General features: G+C 45.4%; 1 protein-coding gene across 2 annotated transcripts in view; it reads left to right on the top strand.

Moving 5' to 3' along the window:
• Positions 1-407: 407 nt before the first annotated feature.
• Positions 408-20,264, top strand: part of SRGAP2 (SLIT-ROBO Rho GTPase activating protein 2) — a 225,494-nt gene continuing 205,637 nt past the window's right edge. For both annotated transcript variants that reach the window (XM_021686556.2, XM_021686555.2), the window contains exon 1: positions 408-998. In XM_021686556.2, the coding sequence (XP_021542231.1) occupies positions 932-998 (67 nt within the window). In that variant the 5' untranslated portion in view covers positions 408-931. The remainder of the gene's footprint in view (positions 999-20,264) is intronic.

The raw sequence follows: 20,264 nt of genomic DNA, 5'->3' as shown, positions 1-20,264 counted from the left end.
GAGTTGCCCCGGCCGGGGATCAGGGGCCGCGTCGGAGCCACTGCCGAGAGTGCTCCCTTCAGCTGGCGGCTGCCCAGCGCTGTCGGGGCTCGGAGGCCGCCGAGGTGCCGCAGTCCCCGCCCGGAGCCCGGCGTTCCCGCCGCAGTCCCCACCCGAAGCCCGCGCAGGCGGCTGCTCCGAAGTGTTTTCTTCCAGCCTTAAAACACAATCCGGAGGGGAGCTTCCTTCCTCCGCACCTCGCCGCGCCGGGCTCTGTGGGCCGGGTTGGTGTTTGGCCGAGATGAATGGGTCCAGGCCGGGCTTGGAACGACGGCCCCTACCTCACCCCCGCCGCGATTAGGATCTGCGCTGGGGCTGATCGCCCCCTCCCCTTTTCCCTGCATTTACAGGCAAGTGAACCGGAGCAAACGACTTCCGATCCAGTCTGCGCTGCTGCGGCTCCCTTTTGGGATTTGATTTGCAGCATCTTCGAGCCTGTGCAACAAAAAACCGCGAAGCACGCCCAGCCCTCCCCGGCACCCTTTTACGCACCCACTCCCTCCCGGGGACACAGCTGGGCGCGTCCACACCCCCGCACCCCCCACACCATGTTGTGCGGAAGGACTTCCACTCCCTGCCTCTGTCGTTGATGTCAGACCCCAGGCCAGCCTCCGGGCGCTGCAGTTCTCCCGGCTAATGCTGAGGCTGCGGCTCCGGCTCTAGCACAGGAACCAGCCGCCGCCGCGCCCGGCCCCAGCGCCCACCGTCTGCATGTGCCCGCCGTAGCCTTCTGCCCAGCCCGCAGCCCGCGCTCCCCGGAGCGCTGGAGACCACCGCGGGGGGCCCCTTCTGCTCTTGGGAGAAGCAGTCTTGGAGGTATTGATTTCGGTGGTTGAATTTTTCCCGTGGATCTATCAATTCACAATTTGAATTTGGAAGAAAGAAGGAAAACATGACGTCTCCGGCCAAATTCAAAAAGGATAAGGAGATCATAGCAGAGTACGATACTCAGGTCAAAGGTAAGGGCTTTGAAAAATAGCATAATGCATATGCTCTGTGGACCATTGAGGCATGTATTTCCACCCTGATTTGCAGGATGTTCATTTCTTTGGGTGGAGCAGGTGGGGGCAGGCTGAACCCAGAGGTGGTTTCATAGGTGGGTTTGAGCCTCCGAGGGATGGGCTGTGCCAGGGGCCACCAGCTCTGGAAAGGAATTTTCAGAGTGGGCATTAGGTTTGTTCTGTAGGGCTGGCCCTGATTTTGGCAGTCCTCCCCCCCGCCCCCCGCCCCCGGCTAGATAGGATGGGGGAGGGGCGGGAGGTTCTTGGAAAGAGAAAGGCGGCAATTTGCCTCTGGGTGTCTGGGTCAGGTTTCCTTGAAGGACAACTGAAATCTGACAGGTGTTTGGGAATTTATTTCTGAGGTTGAAGAGGAGTCCAGATAGAGAAAGGCAGCCTTGAGAAGGTATACCATTTGGGGAGCCCTGGAAGAGGTGGGGGTTTTTCCTGATGCACTATATCAAAAGGTGACATTTGCTATGGCATCGGACACAGAAAGTCTGTAGCCACCTTGGGTGCACCTTGTACCTGCCAAATCTCTGGTTGCCTTGCATTCAATCAGAGATCAGCGAACAGAAAGAATAAGGTCATTTCACACCCTGTCTCCGCCCTCACCTAAACATGAATGGAGTTGGGATGTTAGGGTTGCTGGGTGGTGCTGATTCTGGAGAATGGGAAGACATAATTGTTTAACCCTTCTGTGTTGTCACCCTCTGCTCCAGAAGGCGTGCTTTTAAAGGCCCACTTCCCTCTGCAAAAATGTGAAGGGTAAAGCAAAATGTGGACCTAGAGAAACCAGCTGACCTGTCTGCACATTTAGTTGACTACCTGACTTGGTGCATGAATCAGAGCCCGTTCCCAGACAACCTTTTTTTAACCAGTCGTTCCCATAGGAGGGTTCCCGCCTGTGAAAGAGCCCCAGGATGTGTTTGTGCAAGGCACTGTCCCTTCCTGGGCAGCCACTGGGAAGAGCCATGTGCTCTAGCCCATTGAGACTTCAGCTGGGGAGTGGGAGAGGTGGGTGGCCTTGAATGTTACACCACATGGTTGGAGCTCTGGGTTTTCCTTTGTTTCAGAGTACAGAGGGAGGGGCCCCTCCTTCTTTCCCTGCACCAATGCAAGGAGACCTTTTCCTATCATAGAGGACTTGGGAAGGGCCATGTCTCCCTTCTAATGATCGCCTGGGGTGGGGATAGTGTAGAGCTTGAAATGGGCAGCTGCCTTATCTCTTGGAAGGTTGGAATGCAGTTTGAAGTCCCCATTTTGCCTGTAGGATCTTTTTAATGTCATCAGCTTGGTCAATGCTGGAGGTGCCCTGAGGGACCTTCTCTCCACTTGGCTGCAAATATTGGTGGGTTTATTACAGAGATGGGGGAGTTGATTGATTGATAACTTCAGTTGAACAGGGATTGGGAGAGGTGTGGTTGTGAGTTATAATTGAGGTCTTGGCCTCTTGTCACTGTTCATAATCTGGGCCTGTTTTTGTAAACAATAGGCCACTGGCCTCTGTGTCCTGTCCAGATGCACTGTATTCTGCTCCTGGAATCCCCCTTGCCATTTTAACCAGATATGTCACTCTATTTTTTTACATATCCTATTCTTAACTGTTGCCATAGGGAGTGTTAATAACTTTGACTTTCCCAGATTTCTCTCCAGAAGCACACCATTTGACTAAGGTGCAAAGTGATTTTACATGTTTATTTTTTGGAAGGTTCAGGGCTGATAGGTGTTAATAGAACCTTGTCTGCTGATTCCTATTGGTGAAAGATTTCTCACGAGTGTCTCAAAATTGAACACTTGTGTATTTACAAACATTGCTCATTGAGATGATGTAATGCAGTTGGCTATTTGGGGTTTCTCTTCAACCTTGCCGCAAGCAGGGGACTGTTTTGCTTTGCTCTGATATTTTCACTGACACTCTTCAGGATCATAGAATTTTATAGGTGGCTGAGCATGATGTCTTACTCAGAGAAGGTGCCTGATAAAAAACTGATTTAAATGATTTAGTCCCTCATTTTATAGTGGAGGAGAGTACAGAGAAATTAAGAGGCTTGTCCAAGGTCACACAGCTAGGTGGTGGTAGTTGGAATGAGAAGGAGGTTACCGACTTCCAGTTCTTTGCTTTATTCTATTCCTACTTACCATGAAACATCATCTGACCAGAGTAGGAAACAAGAAATCCGTAAGAAGCCCAAATCTGTCAATGAATAATAGCAGTAGTAATAATAATAATGGGTTACAGTTTGGGTGCTCATGATGTTCCAGCCTGTCCCAAGTGCTTTATATGAGTTGTCTTGTTTAATTCTCACATCAACCAGGAAGGTAGATATTATTTTACCCCGCATTCAGTGCATGAAGAAACAGGCTTAGAGAGGGTGAGAAGCCTTCCCAAGGTCACACAGCCAAACCCTGGCAGCTCGACTCCATTCCCTTATTCGTCAGCCCTTTATTTAGTGCCTTCTAGGGGCTGGCGACAGAGCAGTGGACAAGACAAAGACCCCTCCCTTACGGAGCTTATGTTGTAGAACCGAGGTTCTTCATGGAAGGGCATTGAGATTGGAGACAAAGGACCCGGGTTCTAGGTTGGCTCTGCTCCCCCACTAGGTAGAAGCCGTCGGTCAGAATTCCGAGTTTCAGGTTTTTACGTGTTACATGGGACTGGTACTGCTGCTGGTCCTCTCTCACAGATGCCAAGATAAAAAGGAAAACTGCCCTTTTGGTCTGGTGGCGAAGAGCACAGGTTTTTGAGTTGAAGGGACCTAGGTTTCAAATCTCAGTTTGGTCACTTGCTCACCTTGCCCCTTGGGCAAATTCCGTGACTTGTCCGAGCCTTAGTTTCCTAACTGGAAAATAGGCAAAATACTGTGCATTTCCTGAGCAGTTGTGAGGAGTCAGTGAGAGCATATATATCAAAATCATTTGGAGTGGTATGTGTGCTCACCCATGGCGCAGTCTGCTCCCCGCTTAGTGGGCCTGGCTTCCTGCTGCATTGGGTTAACCATAAGGCCACACTGCCCATTCACCCCCAAGGCACCAGCTGTTCCATGATGGGGCACAAGTCTCGGAATGAAACTTGAGTTCTAGTTTCCGTTCCTCCAGTAGTGGTGAAAGGTATCTTAAACCCTGTAGACCTCAGTTTCCCTTTCTGTAAAATGAACAGGTAAAGTGTCTAATTGTTGGCAGCTGTTTTGTATTCTCTGACCAGAGTCGTGGGTTTTGCCTGTTTCGGTCAGAGATGGTTTGAGTCCAGTGGACTCGAAATGGACTCTGTGGTACCTTGTCTAACCTGTGGCTTTTGCCTCGCTTGACGCCACCTGCTTGCATGTGCCCTGAAGGGCTTCTGAGGCCCCAGCCCCAGCCCTCGCCCAGCGTGCATTTATGAGGGGCGTGCCTCCTTAGTCCGCCTGCCCTGTAGCCGCCTTCTTCAAAACCATCATTGTTTCTGGTTTGTGGGTGTTCAGATTCCTTTGAAAGTTCATGCCTCTCAATGTCTGACTCGAAAGCAATAATATTCTTAATGCTTTTACATGGCTCTTTCCAATTAATGAAACGCTTTCATATACATGAATCTCTGGAAAGTCTTGACAGCCCTGGTCAGGTTCATGGTCATAACCTGAGGCCTTTTGGCCGGTTTCCTGTGAGCTTCTTTCAAGACTGGAGCAGCACAAGGTGGTAGAGTGCAAGGCCTGGTTACTGGAGGTAATAATCTGGGTGGCTTCACATCACTGCATAGTTTCCTGGCTCACTGTCGCCCTCTCCTTACTCAGGACCCCCTTTCCTTTACCCTCGCCATACCTTGAGTTTTTCTAGTGCCCCAGAAAGCTTAAGATTGACGGTTAATGCAAATATTCCAGGAGGAATCCTCTGAAACAAGAGTGGTACTGTGTGCTGGGCAGTCAAATTTTCTTTCTTGAGAACATTGCGGGTCTTGTCCTTTTTTTTTTTTTAAATGTCTTAGAAGGGCGGTATGTATGCAGCACAGAGCTGAGAAGTGAAATTCTGTAATTTCCATCTGGAGCATTTTGATAGAAAAGCCTCAGGCCTTTGCCTGGAACAGTTTAACCCTTTAGGACCCTTTCCGAGCAGGAGATGAAATTTAAAACTCCACACATATTGTGTGTGCACACACACTTGGGAATGTGGATTGCTGGTGTTTAAACAAGCTTGTTCCCCTGGGAGGTCTGAGCGGTTCTTCGCTCATGCCAACAAAGGTCTTCTCCAAAGCTTCTTTCCTCCCAGCCCCCACTCCCCAAGGGAGCTTTAAATATAATCAGTTTGTAAAAAGCTGCAGTAAAACATCTCCTTGGAATCCCCAAGCAGATGCTATCATCTTCCTGCCAGATGATTGAAGGCTTCTCTTCCCTTGCTCAGGGAAAATAGGACTCTGCAGTCAGCTGAACTCCTGGAAGGAAAGGAAGCTCTGGGAAAAACGGAGCGCTCTGGATGTCAGGGTTGGAAGACCGGGAGGAAGGTGGTGGGCAAGGAGCTGGGGATGCCGTGTGCTGTGCAAAGCAGCAGCGGCTAGACCGTGTTTGTGAGGAGCCCTTTTGCAATTTCAGGCATCCTCTTAGGGCACGGGAACAGAAATATCTTTGGAGAAACCCATCTGGTGGTTATGACCACATCGTCATGCACCCGCACAGGTTGAAAGCCAGGACGAGGCCCAATCATTTCTCTGCTGTGAAGTTTACAGAGTCGGATCCAGCCCTGATCCGTAGGGTCCACACCCTTTTCAGTCAGCAGGTGCCCAGCTCCTGACTCATATGCTCCCATTGTTCACTCCCGATAAACATGGGCTGCCAGTGGTACCTGTGGAGCCCTTCTTCCAGAAGAGACGTTTTCTTCACAGGAATTGTGCCTACCTTCCACCCCAGGCCTCCGAGGGCTTTGTTAGGAAAGTATTAGGTCATGTGGCAGGGGAAAAAGAAGTCAATATGTAGATCTCTACTGGTAGTAAAATGCAAGGGAACAGTTTTAATCTGGTGTCAGCTACAGAACTGGCCTTTTAGGGAATCTGGGAAAGTCACCTCAGAAATTGTTTGATTGAAATGTCAATGAGAGCACTTAAAAAACATTTTTAAGAATTACAAAATAACACGTTTACTGATTTTACAGTAATGTGTAGGAACTTCTGTCTCTTTCATGGTGGGAAAATACACACAACGTAAAATTGACCATCTGAACCATGCTTTAGTGGACAGTTCAGGGGCAGTTAGAACATGCCCATTGTGCAAATGAGCGCTACCATCCATCTCCAGAACTCTGCATCTTGTCAAGTTGAACTCTGTCCCCATTAAACAATCCCCCTTTGCCCCAACCCTGTATCTCGGACAGCTCTAGGTACCCCATGTAAGTAGAATCATGCTGTATTTGTCCTTTTGTGATTGGCTTATTTCACTCAGCATAAGTCTTCAAGGCTCCTCCACATGGTAGCATTTGTCAGAACTTTACTTCCTTTTCAAGGCTATTGTATGTGTGTACCACGTTTTGTTTATCCATTCATCTTTCCAGGGACACTTGGGTGGTGTCTACCTTTTAGCTGTTGCAAATATTGCTGCTACAGGCAAGTTTTACAAGCCTGTGTATGCATTTCTACATAATCTTGTGTCCTGATAAATCTTTTTAGAGTTAAGATTTAAATATACATGCTCATATGTTCATATTATGAATATATATTTATGTTCACAATATGAACATTGTATGTGGATAACAATTTTATACCTTTTAATAATTACATGAATTACTAAATTTTTACTGTATTTTTTAACAGCTTTATTGAGGTTTAATTGACATGTAATAAACCACACATGTTTAAGGTGTACGTTAGGTAAGTTTTGGCATATGTTATACACCCATGAAATCATCACAATCAAGATAAGTGAACAGAACCATCATCACCAAGAGTGTCTTCATTATAGTGTCATTAAATGAGTAATATAATAATCACATTATAGAAATGACATCAACTTAAATAAGTAAAAGCCAGGTTTTACCAAATTTAAAAACTATTTAAATAAATAGTGATCCAAGCTACCAAGCTACCCGGATTGGTTCCTGGAGATTTTATTTATTTATTTATTCATTGCCTTAGTGAATAAAGACAAACAGTCTCCCAGAGAAGTTGGGTTAATAATTGTGCCTCAGCCATTACTATGTGTTTGTGGGGGGAAGGTACAGGATAGAGGGAGTGAGAAAAGAAAAAAAAATCTTGGACACATTAGGCGTTGATCCGAGTGACAGTATCTGTTTTTCCTAAAGACCTTGCTTGAACCAGTCCCTAGGGCCTCACACTTCTTCTGAAAGGGTCACAAGTGAGCCAGATGCCAGAGGGTGGGGCTGGGGGCTCCCCTGGGAGATCTGCTCAGAATGCCATGAATATGGCTTATTTCCTCTCATGATTGATTCCCTGCTGAAAAGAGACCAGCTTCCCAGATGAATATTCACTTGGTCCTCAATCTTAGTCTCAATTTTATCATCAACCATATCTTTCATTTTACTGTGAGAGGACTGGAGGCCTGTCTGGACTATTTGCCATACTTGAAACACATCTACTATTAACTGCCATTCTGCTGTTTGTTTGGGGCTTACCATGTACTTATGCTAAATACTTTACATAGATTGTTCCTAATCCTCACACTAACCCTAAGAGGAATATATTGCTCTTGTCCCATTTTGCTGATGAATTAATTGAGGTGCAGGCAAATCAGTGCCTCGCCCAGGGGCTGCTGCTGGTGAGTGATGGGACAGGAATTAGGACCTGGGCTGTCACCAGAGTCTGAGTCCGAGTGCTGTTCCTGGGGTGCCGCTTTCTCCCCGCCCAGCTCCACAGCTTCACCTGCTGAAATCTCACCCTGCTGGGTGCCTTCCTTGGTCACTCTTGACTAGAAAGGACCCTTTTCTCTGGGATGACTCACATGGCACTCACCTTGTACCACCTTAAGTACTAAATATGTGTCTTTCAGCCTTCCCTCATCTTCTAGACTTCGGTGGGAATGTTTTGAAGTTGTGTAGTGCCACGCAGAGAACCCAGGCTTTGGGACAGGCCCTCAGTGGGAACCTTGTCAATGTCACCTCCTTGCCCTGTGGCCTTGCTCAGGTTACTCAGCTTCTCCTCCAAGCATGCTCTTCTGTGACATAGAGATAGCAAGACCTACCTGGCTGGTTTATTGTGAATGTGTGTCAAGTGTTTGGCAAATCGTAAATGCTAAATACGTAGCTCTTGTTATAGGGGACCCTTCGGGTAGGAGCGTGTCTAGAATAGTATTGTAGCCCTAAATGGTGGCTCTTGGTGAACATTATCGAATATAATGATGAATGTAGAAGTGTATGACCTGAACTACTGCAAATGATTTTTAAAAAATAGTTTCTTAATTTGATCTTGACAATATATCTTATACAATACCACCAAGGTGATTTTATTTATTTATTTTTTTTATTTTTTATTTTTTTAAAGATTTTATTTATTTATTTGACAGAAAGACATAGCGAGAGAGGGAACACAAGCAGGGGGAGTGGGAGAGGGAGAAGCAGGCTTCCCGCGGAGCAGGGAGCCTGATGCGGGGCTCGATCCCAGGACCCTGGATCATGACCTGAGCCGAAGGCAGACACTTAACGACTGAGCCACCCAGGCGCCCCCCACCAAGGTGATTTTAAAAAAACAAACACTATTATGCTAAGATTATAGCATAAAAGACTATTTATACCCATCACTTTGCTCTTACCCTGCTTAATTTTATACCATCACAAAGCTGAATTGCCCCTAGTTAGTTTCCTTACCATATTACATTATTTCATGCTTCTTGCTTTATCCATGCTGTGTCCTCTCTTTGGAATGGATCCGTTTCCTCAAACCTGGAAAGCTCAGTCATCCTTTAAAAGCCAGCCTAGATGCCACCACCTCCAGGAAGCCTTCCCTGCTTGTCCCTTCTCTCTGCACAGTGATCCTGTGCAGGATGCTGAGCGGGATTCCTCTACATCGCCCCTTGCTTTCTGCACAGGGTTAATTAACACACCCTGAGCATTTCCTCAGCAGTGTCCTGGTGCTTCTATTACTGCATTCATTCTATTACATTGTAATCTCTTTGTTTACATCTTTTTATTTACAACTCACTGAGCACCTTGGGAACAGACCTTTTATTCACTGCCTTGTGTCCAGCTTCTGGCACAAAGAAGCACTAAAAAATGCTTGTAAATAGAACCAAACGTTTTCTGAGTTGAGGTGGGATGTGACCCTGCCATGCTTCTGCCTTTCTCCCCCTACTCCAGTAAAAAGCCTTCTTATGTTACTGTTGTTTGAAATTCAGAGTGGATCAAAACATGGTGAAGACTGTCATTATGGAGGGGCAGGTACATACTGTATAGCACGTGGAGGCTCCCCGGGGTTGGGGGTGTTTTTCCTTATTTACACCCACCTCTACCCTCTTTAAAATCCCTGTCCTGGAGCTCTAATTGAGTTGATCAAATTTCATCAGTCATGTTTCTTGCCTCGGAAACCAAGAAAAATATTAACTCTCAAATTGCAGAGTGTAAAACAAAAGTAGGCTTTTTGGTAATTGAAGCAAAACAAATTCTACATTTGTCCAGGATTTGTCATTTTAAACAGATATTTGAAGTCGAAAGCTGAGAAAGTTGAGGTCTATTTTAAAACAGAGTTGACTCAGCAAAGGGACTGTTGTGATACTTTTTTGGAGCATGGGTTTGGAGAGAGCTGTTGGCTGCTTTGAAGCAGCTGTATGATCTATGGAAGATGGGGAGGAAAGGTCCAAAGGGAGAAACTCCCCTCTGATTTTCAAGTCATTTGGTATTCAGTAGCCTTGACCTTGTTTATACATTGTGAATGAATGGTTCTGAACTTGAAATTTATATTCGTGAGGAAGGAAAAACAGCTGGGGAGTGCTCCTCCTCCATTTCTGTGTGTGTATTTTAAGATGCCATCTGTTAGGGAGAAGGCAGTCTTTTAAAATAACCTTTTCTTCTAAAGATGCACTAATCAGTGGGCAGGTGACCTGAGAGGCATTATGAAAGTTGGGACCTTGTCTTTGCTCTCTGATCCCAGATCCTGCATTCCAAATCACAGCTTGGTGGGCAGGGTCTGAGTGCTCTCCCTGTAGAGGATGACCTCACCAGCCCTGGGCGTCTGGGTAGCCAGGCCTCCACAGGAAGACAAGGCACAGAAAACAAAGGGATCCAAGATCATGAGCTGGCCAAGACATGACATGCCATGAGCTTTAAGAAATACATCCTGTTTCTAAAGAGTTGGCAACAGTTTCTCCAAACGTTGGGATCCTTTAGAGATCTCCCTTTTCCACTTGTCCTTCCCTTGCGTTTTTGATTGATTGATTGATTGGGGTGGAGGGTATTGGGCCAGAACTTGTCGGATGAGTAAGCTGCTCTTTGGGGAGGCACCTTGACTGAGGTACCTATTTTGGAGCAACACTCCCTTTGGGTCATCACAAATTGAACTACAGGGTTCTGTGCAGGGAGAATGGTTCCAAGGGAAAGAGTGCCATTTGGAGGCAGAAAGTTTGGGTTTTAGTTTGGCTTTACCATTTACCACTGTGATTTGGGGGGTAACTCACCTCAGGTCTCAAAGCCCCTAGTGTCCTCATCTATAAAATGGAGACAGTCATTCTTGGCCCTAGCTAACAATTGACGAAGATGATGGTTGCTAGCATTTATTGAGCGCTCCTTATGTTTAAGCTCTAAGTGCTTTACATATATTAACTCATGAATCTCCCAACAACCCTACGAGGTAGCTGCTTTTATGATCCCCATTTCAGAGGTAAGGCACCGGGAGGCTACCTAAGTTACTCCAAAGCACACAGCTGCTAAGTGATGGAGATGGAGAATGAACCCAAAGTGATTTAACACTGTTCTAGTCGATAGTTCTCATTTCCTAGGATCATGATGCGTAAAGGAGTTCATGCCGTGTTCTAAAGTCTTTCTGGGACACACCGACTGACCCCCCTCTGCCTTGGTTTTCTCATCTAGGAAATTTGGGCTTGACTCAGAAAATTTCTAACGCTCTCCCAGCTTTCATGCTTATTCTTACTCTTGCTTACTTAAGATATTGAAGATGACAGTTTTGCCCCTCTTAAGCAGGCACACTTGTAAGAACAAACCCCGCTATATTCTCTGAACTTCGTTCTCCCCGGTCCCAGAGCTTGCTGTGTCTGCCTGGCTGATGCACACATATAGGGCAGAAAGAAAAAGGAAGTGGGGTGATTGTCTTTAGTTACAATTTAAGCAATAGGGAAATGGGAGGCTTTTAAATCCCTGACATCTGGGCTGGGACAAACTAGGGGGAGGCCATGTGGATGTGGAACCGGACTAGGGTTCATATAGACATCTGGGCTATGGGGGAAGTGACTCCAGGCTCTCTGAGGATGTAGGATGGCATCTTGCCATTTGTACCCCTCTCCATGGGGTAGGCCCTTTGTCAACTAAAGGATTTGTGTGGGGATTGTGATGAGGTATGCTGTAATGTGGAGTTGAAATGTTTTCGCGTTTGTGTTTGTTTTCTTTTCACCTAATGAATAGGCTAAGAAACAGCCTGTTGTTTTTAAATGAGTACTATTAATAATAATGACAGCTCATATTTTTATCATTACGGCACTTAAAAAAGATCATTCACAAGGAGGCAGGGACGGTTGTAGGATAATGGAGGACTAGCTGCATAACGTTGGACAAGTCCTTCCACCTTTGGTATTCCCACCTCAGCGGGAAAGTAGAAAGATGGATTCCTAGTTCTTTGCTTCATCATTTTTAGGACCCAGGACCAAAAACTGGTTATTATAAAGTGACTTTCCACGTAGCGTTTCCATGTTGATTATCGTCCCGAGGGAAGGATAGAAACCAGAGAATGTCTACCATAGATTCTTCCTGCCCATCTCTCCTACTCCTGGCTTCAAGTTTTATCTTTAAACGACATTAATAGGCTTTGTGTGTTAGTCGTTGTTGGAGTCAATTGTGCTGTATCTCTTGATCTCTCTTATTTATTCGGTGATTTGTGGTGATGTAACTTATCTCAACTCTTTGCTGTGAGCAATTTTCAGTGAAACATCGAAGCATTTTGGGTAGATGGTGTCTGTTGCTTTGATTAATGAGGTTCTTGATCTGGATATTTTAAGGTGGGTAATGACACAATTTAAAAACACCTAGTATTCCTTAAAACTTCAGTAGCCCTCCCACTGCCAAAGCCTGAAACCGATTTGTACCACTTCTTTCTTTTTCTTTTTTTTTAAAATGATTTTATTTATTTATTTGGCAGAGAGAGACACAGTGAGAGAGGGAACACAAGCAGGGGGAGTGGGAGAGGGAGAAGCAGGCTTCCCGCTGGGCAGGGAGCCCAACGTGGGGCTCGATCCCAGGACCCTGGGATCATGACCTGAGCCGAAGGCAGTCGCTTAACAATTGAGCCACCCAGGCGCCCCCATTTATTTCATTCTAAGAGTCAGATGTGTGCATGTGAGCTCTTATTTGCTCTTTTGACCGGGGAGCAGGACTGCTAGGCCAGAATGCCAGCTCTTCTATATTCAGCCGTAAAAAGAGTTAATCATTATCTAGGTAGAAACAGAAACCTCCCAAGTTTTTAACCTGCTATGGCCCCACATCTCCTCCTGACTGCTCCTAGAAGACCAGGGGCTTATGGGCACAGCTGTGTGTACACACACACACGTGTCTCTCTCTCTCTCTCACACACACACACAACTTAATGTAAAACGATGTCATGTTTATGAGAGTTGGAGTTACTTGGGAGGGATACTTGTGTTCTGTAGGCTCTGTGGACATGATGTGATAGCAGGCCTATCTGGCCTGTGGAGATTGCAGATAAGAGCGTGATATGTAATTGAGTAAGAATTTGAAAAATTATCCGATAACATTGGGAGCAGCAAAGCACCCGCTTATGTGTGTTTCTTTCTTTCTTTCTTTCTTTTTTGTTTTCTTTTTCTTTCTTCGTTTTTTTCTTTTCTTTTTCTTTTTTTTGCTCAAGAACTGTTCGGAAGAGGAATAAGGAGCTAGCATTGTTTTCAGAGTTTAGGAGCCCCCCTCCCCACCCCGTGAACCAAATATGTTTGCCCAGGCAGAGAGTGTGAGGTCCCTGAGAGATTTTGACAGATGATTTAGTACATTCTTCTGCCCCCCGGGCAATTCTTCAGTCTAATCATTTCAGAAAAAGGGCTGTCAGCTAACCTTTAAAATCTTTTCCAGAAGAGTACACCACAGCCTACCTTCCCATCTTGTTCCAGTGACCCAAACTATAAATGGTCAGTTCCTTCATTTGCAGAGCTTGAAACAGGATAAAAAAGGAGGCCTGATGAATGGAACTCCTATTTTTAATGCTGCTGCCACACCCTCTGTATGGTCCTTCGCTGCATTTGAGTTCTCGGGCTTGAGGAAGGAAGAGGTCATTGATGAAACTCTCCAGGCGTTGGCTCAGGCTTCTGGGGTGTTCTTCCTGGTCCCCTCCCCTCATGACTTCTACCAGTCTTGGGATACTTTGTATTAAACATGGAAATCATGCAGTAGTTTCAACCAGCACCCATTTACCTGGCACCTACTCTATGCTTGGTTTTGTGCTAGGTTGTGAGCATATAATATAGAGATACGGAACAAGGTTTTGGCTTTCAAGGAGCTTCAGTGTATTAAAAGGGATGGACAGACTGCACAAGTACAGTGAAGGGCTATGGTGGAGGGATATGAAAGCCTGGTGTTGAGAGAATGGTCTGACAGTGAGCGATGTGGCTGAGGCTGGTTGAGGTGGAAGATGGTGATTGTACCTAGTATTGACCGTGCACTTGGCAGTCTGTGAAGTGCCTTTCCATACTTTCATTTAGCTTCTGAATGGTGTGACAGCAGGGCAGGGTGATTTTAGGCCTTTTAAAAATTTTTGGTCTTTTTTGAAATAATTTTATTTTAGATTATTAAACATTCAAAAATAGTTGGAAGAAACAATAGATTACAAAACCCTTTACTTAGTTTCCCCCAATGGTTAAAATCTTTCAAAACTATAGCACAATGTCACAACGAGGACATTGACATTAACATTGATAAAGTCAAAATACAGAACAGCCTCATCACTCCTGGGATCGCTCATGTTGATCTTTTGTAGTCCTGTCTCCCCCATTATCCCCTCCTCCCACCTCCCTTAATCCTTAGTCCTTAACTCCTGGAGCCGCCAGTCTGTTCTCATGACTATATTCTATAGTTCTCATGACTGTAGAATATCATACATGGAATCATAGAGTAGCCTTTTAGGATTGACTTTTTCTCACTCAGGGTAATTCTCTAGGTTGTTGCGTGTATTACTAGTTCCTTCCTTTTTATTATTGGATAGAATCCCATGATAGGGATGTACATGGGTTTGCTAACCATTTACCCATTGAAGGACAGCTGGGTTATTTCCAGTTGGGGGTTATTATGAATAAAGCCGCCATGAACATTCATGTATAGGTTTTTGTGTGAACATGTATTTTTTTTTAAAGTGGAGGCAGTTTTATGTTTTTTTAATGGAAAGATTATGGATTAGAAGGTGGAAAATCTAGGTTTTCCTTCTCACTAGGAAGTGCTGGATATGTGTCCCTGAATTTATCATTTGCCTTCTTGAGTCTTGATTTCCTTGTCCTTAAAATGTTACACTATATGTTCTGCCTATATCCCAGGGTTGTTGTGTAGATAAATTGAGATAATAATATGATAACAAATTTATAAATGGTAATAAAATATAAACATATAGAAGTGGGATAAGATGCCGTCTCACTGTGTTTCTGTCCTTTATGTTCTGGGAGAAGATGAGCTGGAACCTTCCCTAGAGTAGTTCTTGAACTGCAATCTAGAGATGGCTCTTTTAGGTTATTTTTCTTTTTCTAATTGCTGTGTGTGTGTATCTATCTATCTATCTATCTATCTATCATCTATTTATCTATCTTATATATCTTGGTTATCCATCCTTTGTTGCTGATACGGGTTACATATGCCTCTCCCAGAGTTGGCTTATCTTTTCACTTTTTACTGGATTCTCTGATGTATAAGAAGTTTTGTTGTAAGATATTTACATCTATCTATCTTTTTCTTTTGTTGTTTGGACTTTTTTTTTTTTAACACACACATCCTTTCCTATCCTGGAATTATAAGGATATTCGCCTGTATTTCTTCTAACAGTTTTTAAGTTTTGTTTCTCACATATCTGCCTTGAATAAATGAGGAATTTATTTTTGTGAACGGTGAGGCAGGGACCTAACTATTTTAGATTCCATATGGCTAACCATTTGTTCTAGTTTCACTTATCTAAAGGGCCCATCTCTTTCCCCATTGATCTGTAATGTCACATTAGTGTACATGTCGAGTTTGCACATATTTGTGGGCAAGATGAACCTTCTGTCATGCTGTAGTGGTATTAACACCGTCCCACCTGGGATGAGAACTTCTTTCACTTAGAAAAAATTTCCTAAGGCTTAAAACTACAATTTTAGCAAACTATGTTTTGAGAAATTTTCAGAGATGCCCAGGGGTCTTCTCTCTCATCGTGGGTTGGACAGCCGCGATACCCCTGTAGAAGCCAGGACCTAGCGGTGAGGGGGGCAGGCATTTGTCATCGTTAAAAGAATACATATTTTGTGATTGTCAGTATTTCCAAATACATCACCTGTGCCACAAATAATTTTTATGTAGGTTCCATGAGAGATTTAGAGGTGTCTAGAGTCTAGTCTGTATCCTCTACAATCATATAAGCCGTGGAGAAAACAGCCAACATATACAAAAAGAAATAAAAAAAAGAGAATGAACCCACAGCAACACAAGAGATGACATCAGCCAGTGGATGACTGAAAATGAGTAATGTTGATAAGAACTTGAGGAATTCAGAGATGGAGAGGTGTGGGCCAGAATGAATAAGCCCTTGACTGATGGAGTAGGCTTTGGCTGACTCCAGGCTGGGAGGGAAGAACAGAGTTGGTGTGCGCCTCCCTCAGTGGCCTTCCCACAGCCCCCACCGTGCCGACCAGTCCTGCATCACTTCCTACACCAGAATACAAGGATGGTTTTGTCCGTCCTCACACCCACCTCTAGCCCCTTTCCCCAGAAACACGCTCCCTACCAGAAAGACGCTTTTGAGTTCCTGAGGGTGGACAGCCTTTCATTTCACGTTCCCAGCATCCAGCACCATGTTGGCTTGTGGTCGGCACCCGGTAAATGTTTGCTGAGTGAGTGAGTGGCCTCAGGTTGGAGCAGAGGAGGCAGAGAGACAGAGGAGGAGGATGGGGCTGGCTGGTTTGGGATGATCTTGAAGGTCGCCTGAGTCTGGATCCGTGCTGAGGCCGTGGAGGACAATAGGGGCAGTCTGATGGAGGCGTGGGGTGATGCAGTTGTGTTGCAGAGAGACTCCCCGCTTGCTCCAGGCTGGCAAGAGGGGCTTGCACCTGCCCACACAGTGGACGCTCGTCTGTGCTGGGCCCCTGCGGTGGGTGCTGCGAGCATGTTGCTAAATGTGACCAATTCATAGAGCCACCAGTGAGGGAAGCGCGATTCTCCATTAACTGAACTAGAAACTTGTGCTTAGGCCCCTGATCCGAGGGGACTGGTGACTCCAGCCCAGGTCTGTATGACTCCAAAGTCTGCTTGTTTCTTTACCCTTGGCCCGTGCTTGACCACACTAGAGTCCAGGGGTACTACTAAGACGGGGAGCTGAGCTGCAGAGGTGGGTGTGGGAACCAGGGGCGAGGGCGGAATCAGGCGGGCCTGAGGTTCCTAGCTCCAGGCACAGGGAGAAGGCTGGTGGCGAAGGCAGAAATAGTTGTGGGGAAGTCAGGAGAAGATGCTGCGCTTGGCAAGCGAGTGAGGGTTATTTTAGACTCCTGAGTTTGAGGTGACAGTTCCATTCAAGGAGGAATTTCATCAGGTAAGTGACAGTGCCAGTCCTTCCCCACACCCCCCCCCCTTCATTAAATCTGTCATTTTCCTTTCTTCTAAATTGGGAATGTTGCAGAGAAACTGTGAGATAGATGGCACCTCGGTGTACATGCCAAATACCTGACCTCGCTTGCAGCTTTTTTACATTTCAGTTTGAGAAATGTTCCCCCCTTCAGGGGGACTCACTGTTTGTGTTTGAGAATTAATAGCATTTTCTTTCCCCACACCCTGTAGGGGATGAGCCCTGTCTAAACAGGGAAAGGAAAAATTTGAGTTCTGAGCCTCTCTCCTCTGCTGATGAGCATCTCTCCTGCTCTGAGAAATACAGAAAAGTCGATTCAAGCCCCCACCCCACCCCCTCCACCCCCTAGCTCCCATGGTTGACAGAGAGCTGGCTAATGAACAAGTTATTTTAAAAAGCATCCCCGGGAGTGTGGGAGAGGCTGAGTTCAGCAAAACATGACTGGGTGGTGCTGGTGCTGTTTCATTTCGAGGTGTGGAGGCAGGAGTGGCTAATCGCCTTAATTTGAATAACTTTGGGATGGTGCGATGGCTCCCGGATAGAGAGTTTGATTGGAGATTGTGATGTAGGATTTGTTTCCAGAGGGGATCAAGCTAAAGCTATTTATAGGCAAATATATTTTAGATATTGGCAGGGGAACTGAATGTATTCCATCATCACCTCCAAAGGCTTTTGAATTTTTGGTGTTATTTCTATTCTGAACAGAATGGCCTGTGATTTACTGTCATTCAGTGTGTTGGATCCAAGGAGACTGGAGGAATTATTGTCCTCCTTTTTATTTTTTCTTTCTAAGTAACAGAGATTACCGACGGTTGGCTTGGGAATTTTAAGCCCCAGTTTGGTAGAACGAAACACCCAACTGGAGGTCTGAAGGCTTGAGTGCCAAACCCAGCTCTGACCCTTGCCATTAATTGCATGGCCCTGCATAATTCCTTAACCTCTCCTGGCCTCAGCTTCTTCAGATGAAAGATGACCATATAATACTTATAACTACGGGTTGCTGTGTTAAATGAGGTAACCATTTCATAAATGCTTTGTAAATGACGCGGCCCAAACAAATGTAAACTAAGATTTTATTTGCTGCGACAGAAGAAGGTGGACAGTCTCTTGGAGTTTGTTTTCATGGGACTTAACCTGCATAACATTGACTCAAGGATGTTTGTTAAAGTGAATCACCTGTTGCTCTCTGGGCCGTACTTGAAAGGACATGCCATGCTATGGTGAACCCTGCTAGCACCACCCCAAGTTCAGGTTGCTCTTACACAATGTGGGTGAGATTTATGCACACACATTCTTCCCCCTTGGAAACAAAACAGCGACTTGGGCAGGGTAGACATCAGGAAAGTGACTTAGCCAGCAAATATGTGATTAATAACATAGATTTGGCCTAAGTGTTAGTGTGAGCCTCTGTATACGGATGGGTAAATGATAAATAGCAAGTCTGCCAAGTAGAGCGTGTTGGGGAATCCACTGGGCTCTGTTTATGCTGGAAGCCTACTGTGCTAGGGCTGTAGTCGGTACCGAACTAAGGAAATTCATACCAGTCGACTATTTTGCACTTACTGTTTTGTACATCTTTCTCGCCTGCTAAACTGTGAGCTCCTTGAAGGCAGGGACCGTCCCTGTGTACCTTTGCTTTCCTGGCATCTAGTGTGGTGCTTGGCACATACTAAATGTTTACTGGATTATTGGATGAAGGGATGAGACTCTGCGCTTTTCAGTTAGAGGGATTTTTGTGAAAGTCACAGATGTGTGGTTATTTGTGTGGTCATCTGATAACCTTGTAGATGTCTTCTCAACTGTCGGCCCTCACCGAGGGGGAGAGACCATATTTATGCATAGCTGGGTCATGCCTGCTGCCTCCCCCTCCTTCATCTGCCTTGGCCTGACGGTGCGGTGTTGAGGGCTAACTAAACACTCTTCCCCACCGACTCTTTTCTAGAACTGTGCCCTCCCTCAGCCCCCAGCTGCCTTTGCCTGTCTTCCTAGGCTGGCAACTCCGCTCATTCTCCATCAGGCGGTCTTTCTCATATACAAGTCCAACGTCTTCGTCACCTTCCTCCTTTCCAGCGCTTACCTAGCTCAAGAAACTCTCCTCAAACCCTTCTGGATGGCGTATTCCTGTTCATGCGTTAAAACCCACACGGAACACCCTCCTCCAATATGCCTTAAGCATGGCAGGTGAACTTGAAAAGGCAAAGACAACCTGAAAGGGGGAACAGCCCCTCTGTGAGGCTCGCAGTGAAATGAAAGCAGTAAAGCCCTAGTGCTGTCATGGTCTAAAGCTTCTAAAAGTGCCCCTAAGCCTCCTTTTGAATCACCAGAAGTTTCCCTTTACCTCCTCATCTTTCTCAAATGAAGTATCCTCTTTCTCAGATACCTTAAACAACAAAGCCAAACAAAACACTCCACACCTATTTCTCATTCAGTTTGGCACGAGTGGATAGAGAATGGGATTTGGAGTTGGAAGAACAGCCTGGGAGTCGTGTTGTCACTGTACCTTTGTGACTTTGAAGCAGTTTCTAGGCTTTCTGTGCCTCAGTTTCCTCAGCCATTGGCAACATTACCGTTGTTCTCCCAAATACCACGTATCCAGTGTCATGGTGACGTTTACGTATATGAGAAACTCGGTCGCTAACAAAGCACCACACACACGTTAGATATTTCTGGTGTTATCCCAGTTTTCTAGATCAGGTTTCATTTGCACACACTCGCTATTTCAATGACATTACGGGCTGAGTGGGTTTTCTACCCACCTGAGAACTGAAACTGGTGAAATGTGTTTGAAATTACAAATAATCTTATGTAACGTATTCTGTTGGTAAATTAATTGAGAGCGGTCTCTAGATTGTTAGGTGTGGATGACAGGAATTCTATTTTATACTTCTTTGGTACCCATCACTGGTGTTTAACACAGTGCCGGCATTTGCAGGTGATTGTGACGTACTGTTGTTGATTGTTTGAAAAGCCATCTTAATCATGACCTAGAATCATTCTTATTTACCGCAATCTAAGTGTCTTGACCTAATGTTAAATGAAATTTATTTTAGAGCTGAGAATGGAACATTGGAGGCCCCTATAGATCTGTTTTGGTATCGCAAAGTTCAAAATTGGATAAATTCGAGTAAAGAAAATCAAATCTGCCTGCAAAAGTGTTGTACAAAAGAATGGCATGTGTCTGCCAGTACTTACCAGGGCTTTTTTTTTTTCTTTTTATTTATTTTTTATTTTATTTGTTTTTTTCAAGTGGGCTCTGTGCCCAGCGTGGAGCCCAATGCGGGGCTTGAACTGAGGAACCT

This window comes from Neomonachus schauinslandi, chromosome 6 (genome assembly GCF_002201575.2).
Source record: "Neomonachus schauinslandi chromosome 6, ASM220157v2, whole genome shotgun sequence".
Lineage (NCBI taxonomy): Eukaryota > Metazoa > Chordata > Mammalia > Carnivora > Phocidae > Neomonachus > Neomonachus schauinslandi.
The sequence above is the reverse complement of the archived record's forward strand: the minus strand, read 5'-3'. Positions and strand labels throughout refer to the sequence as shown.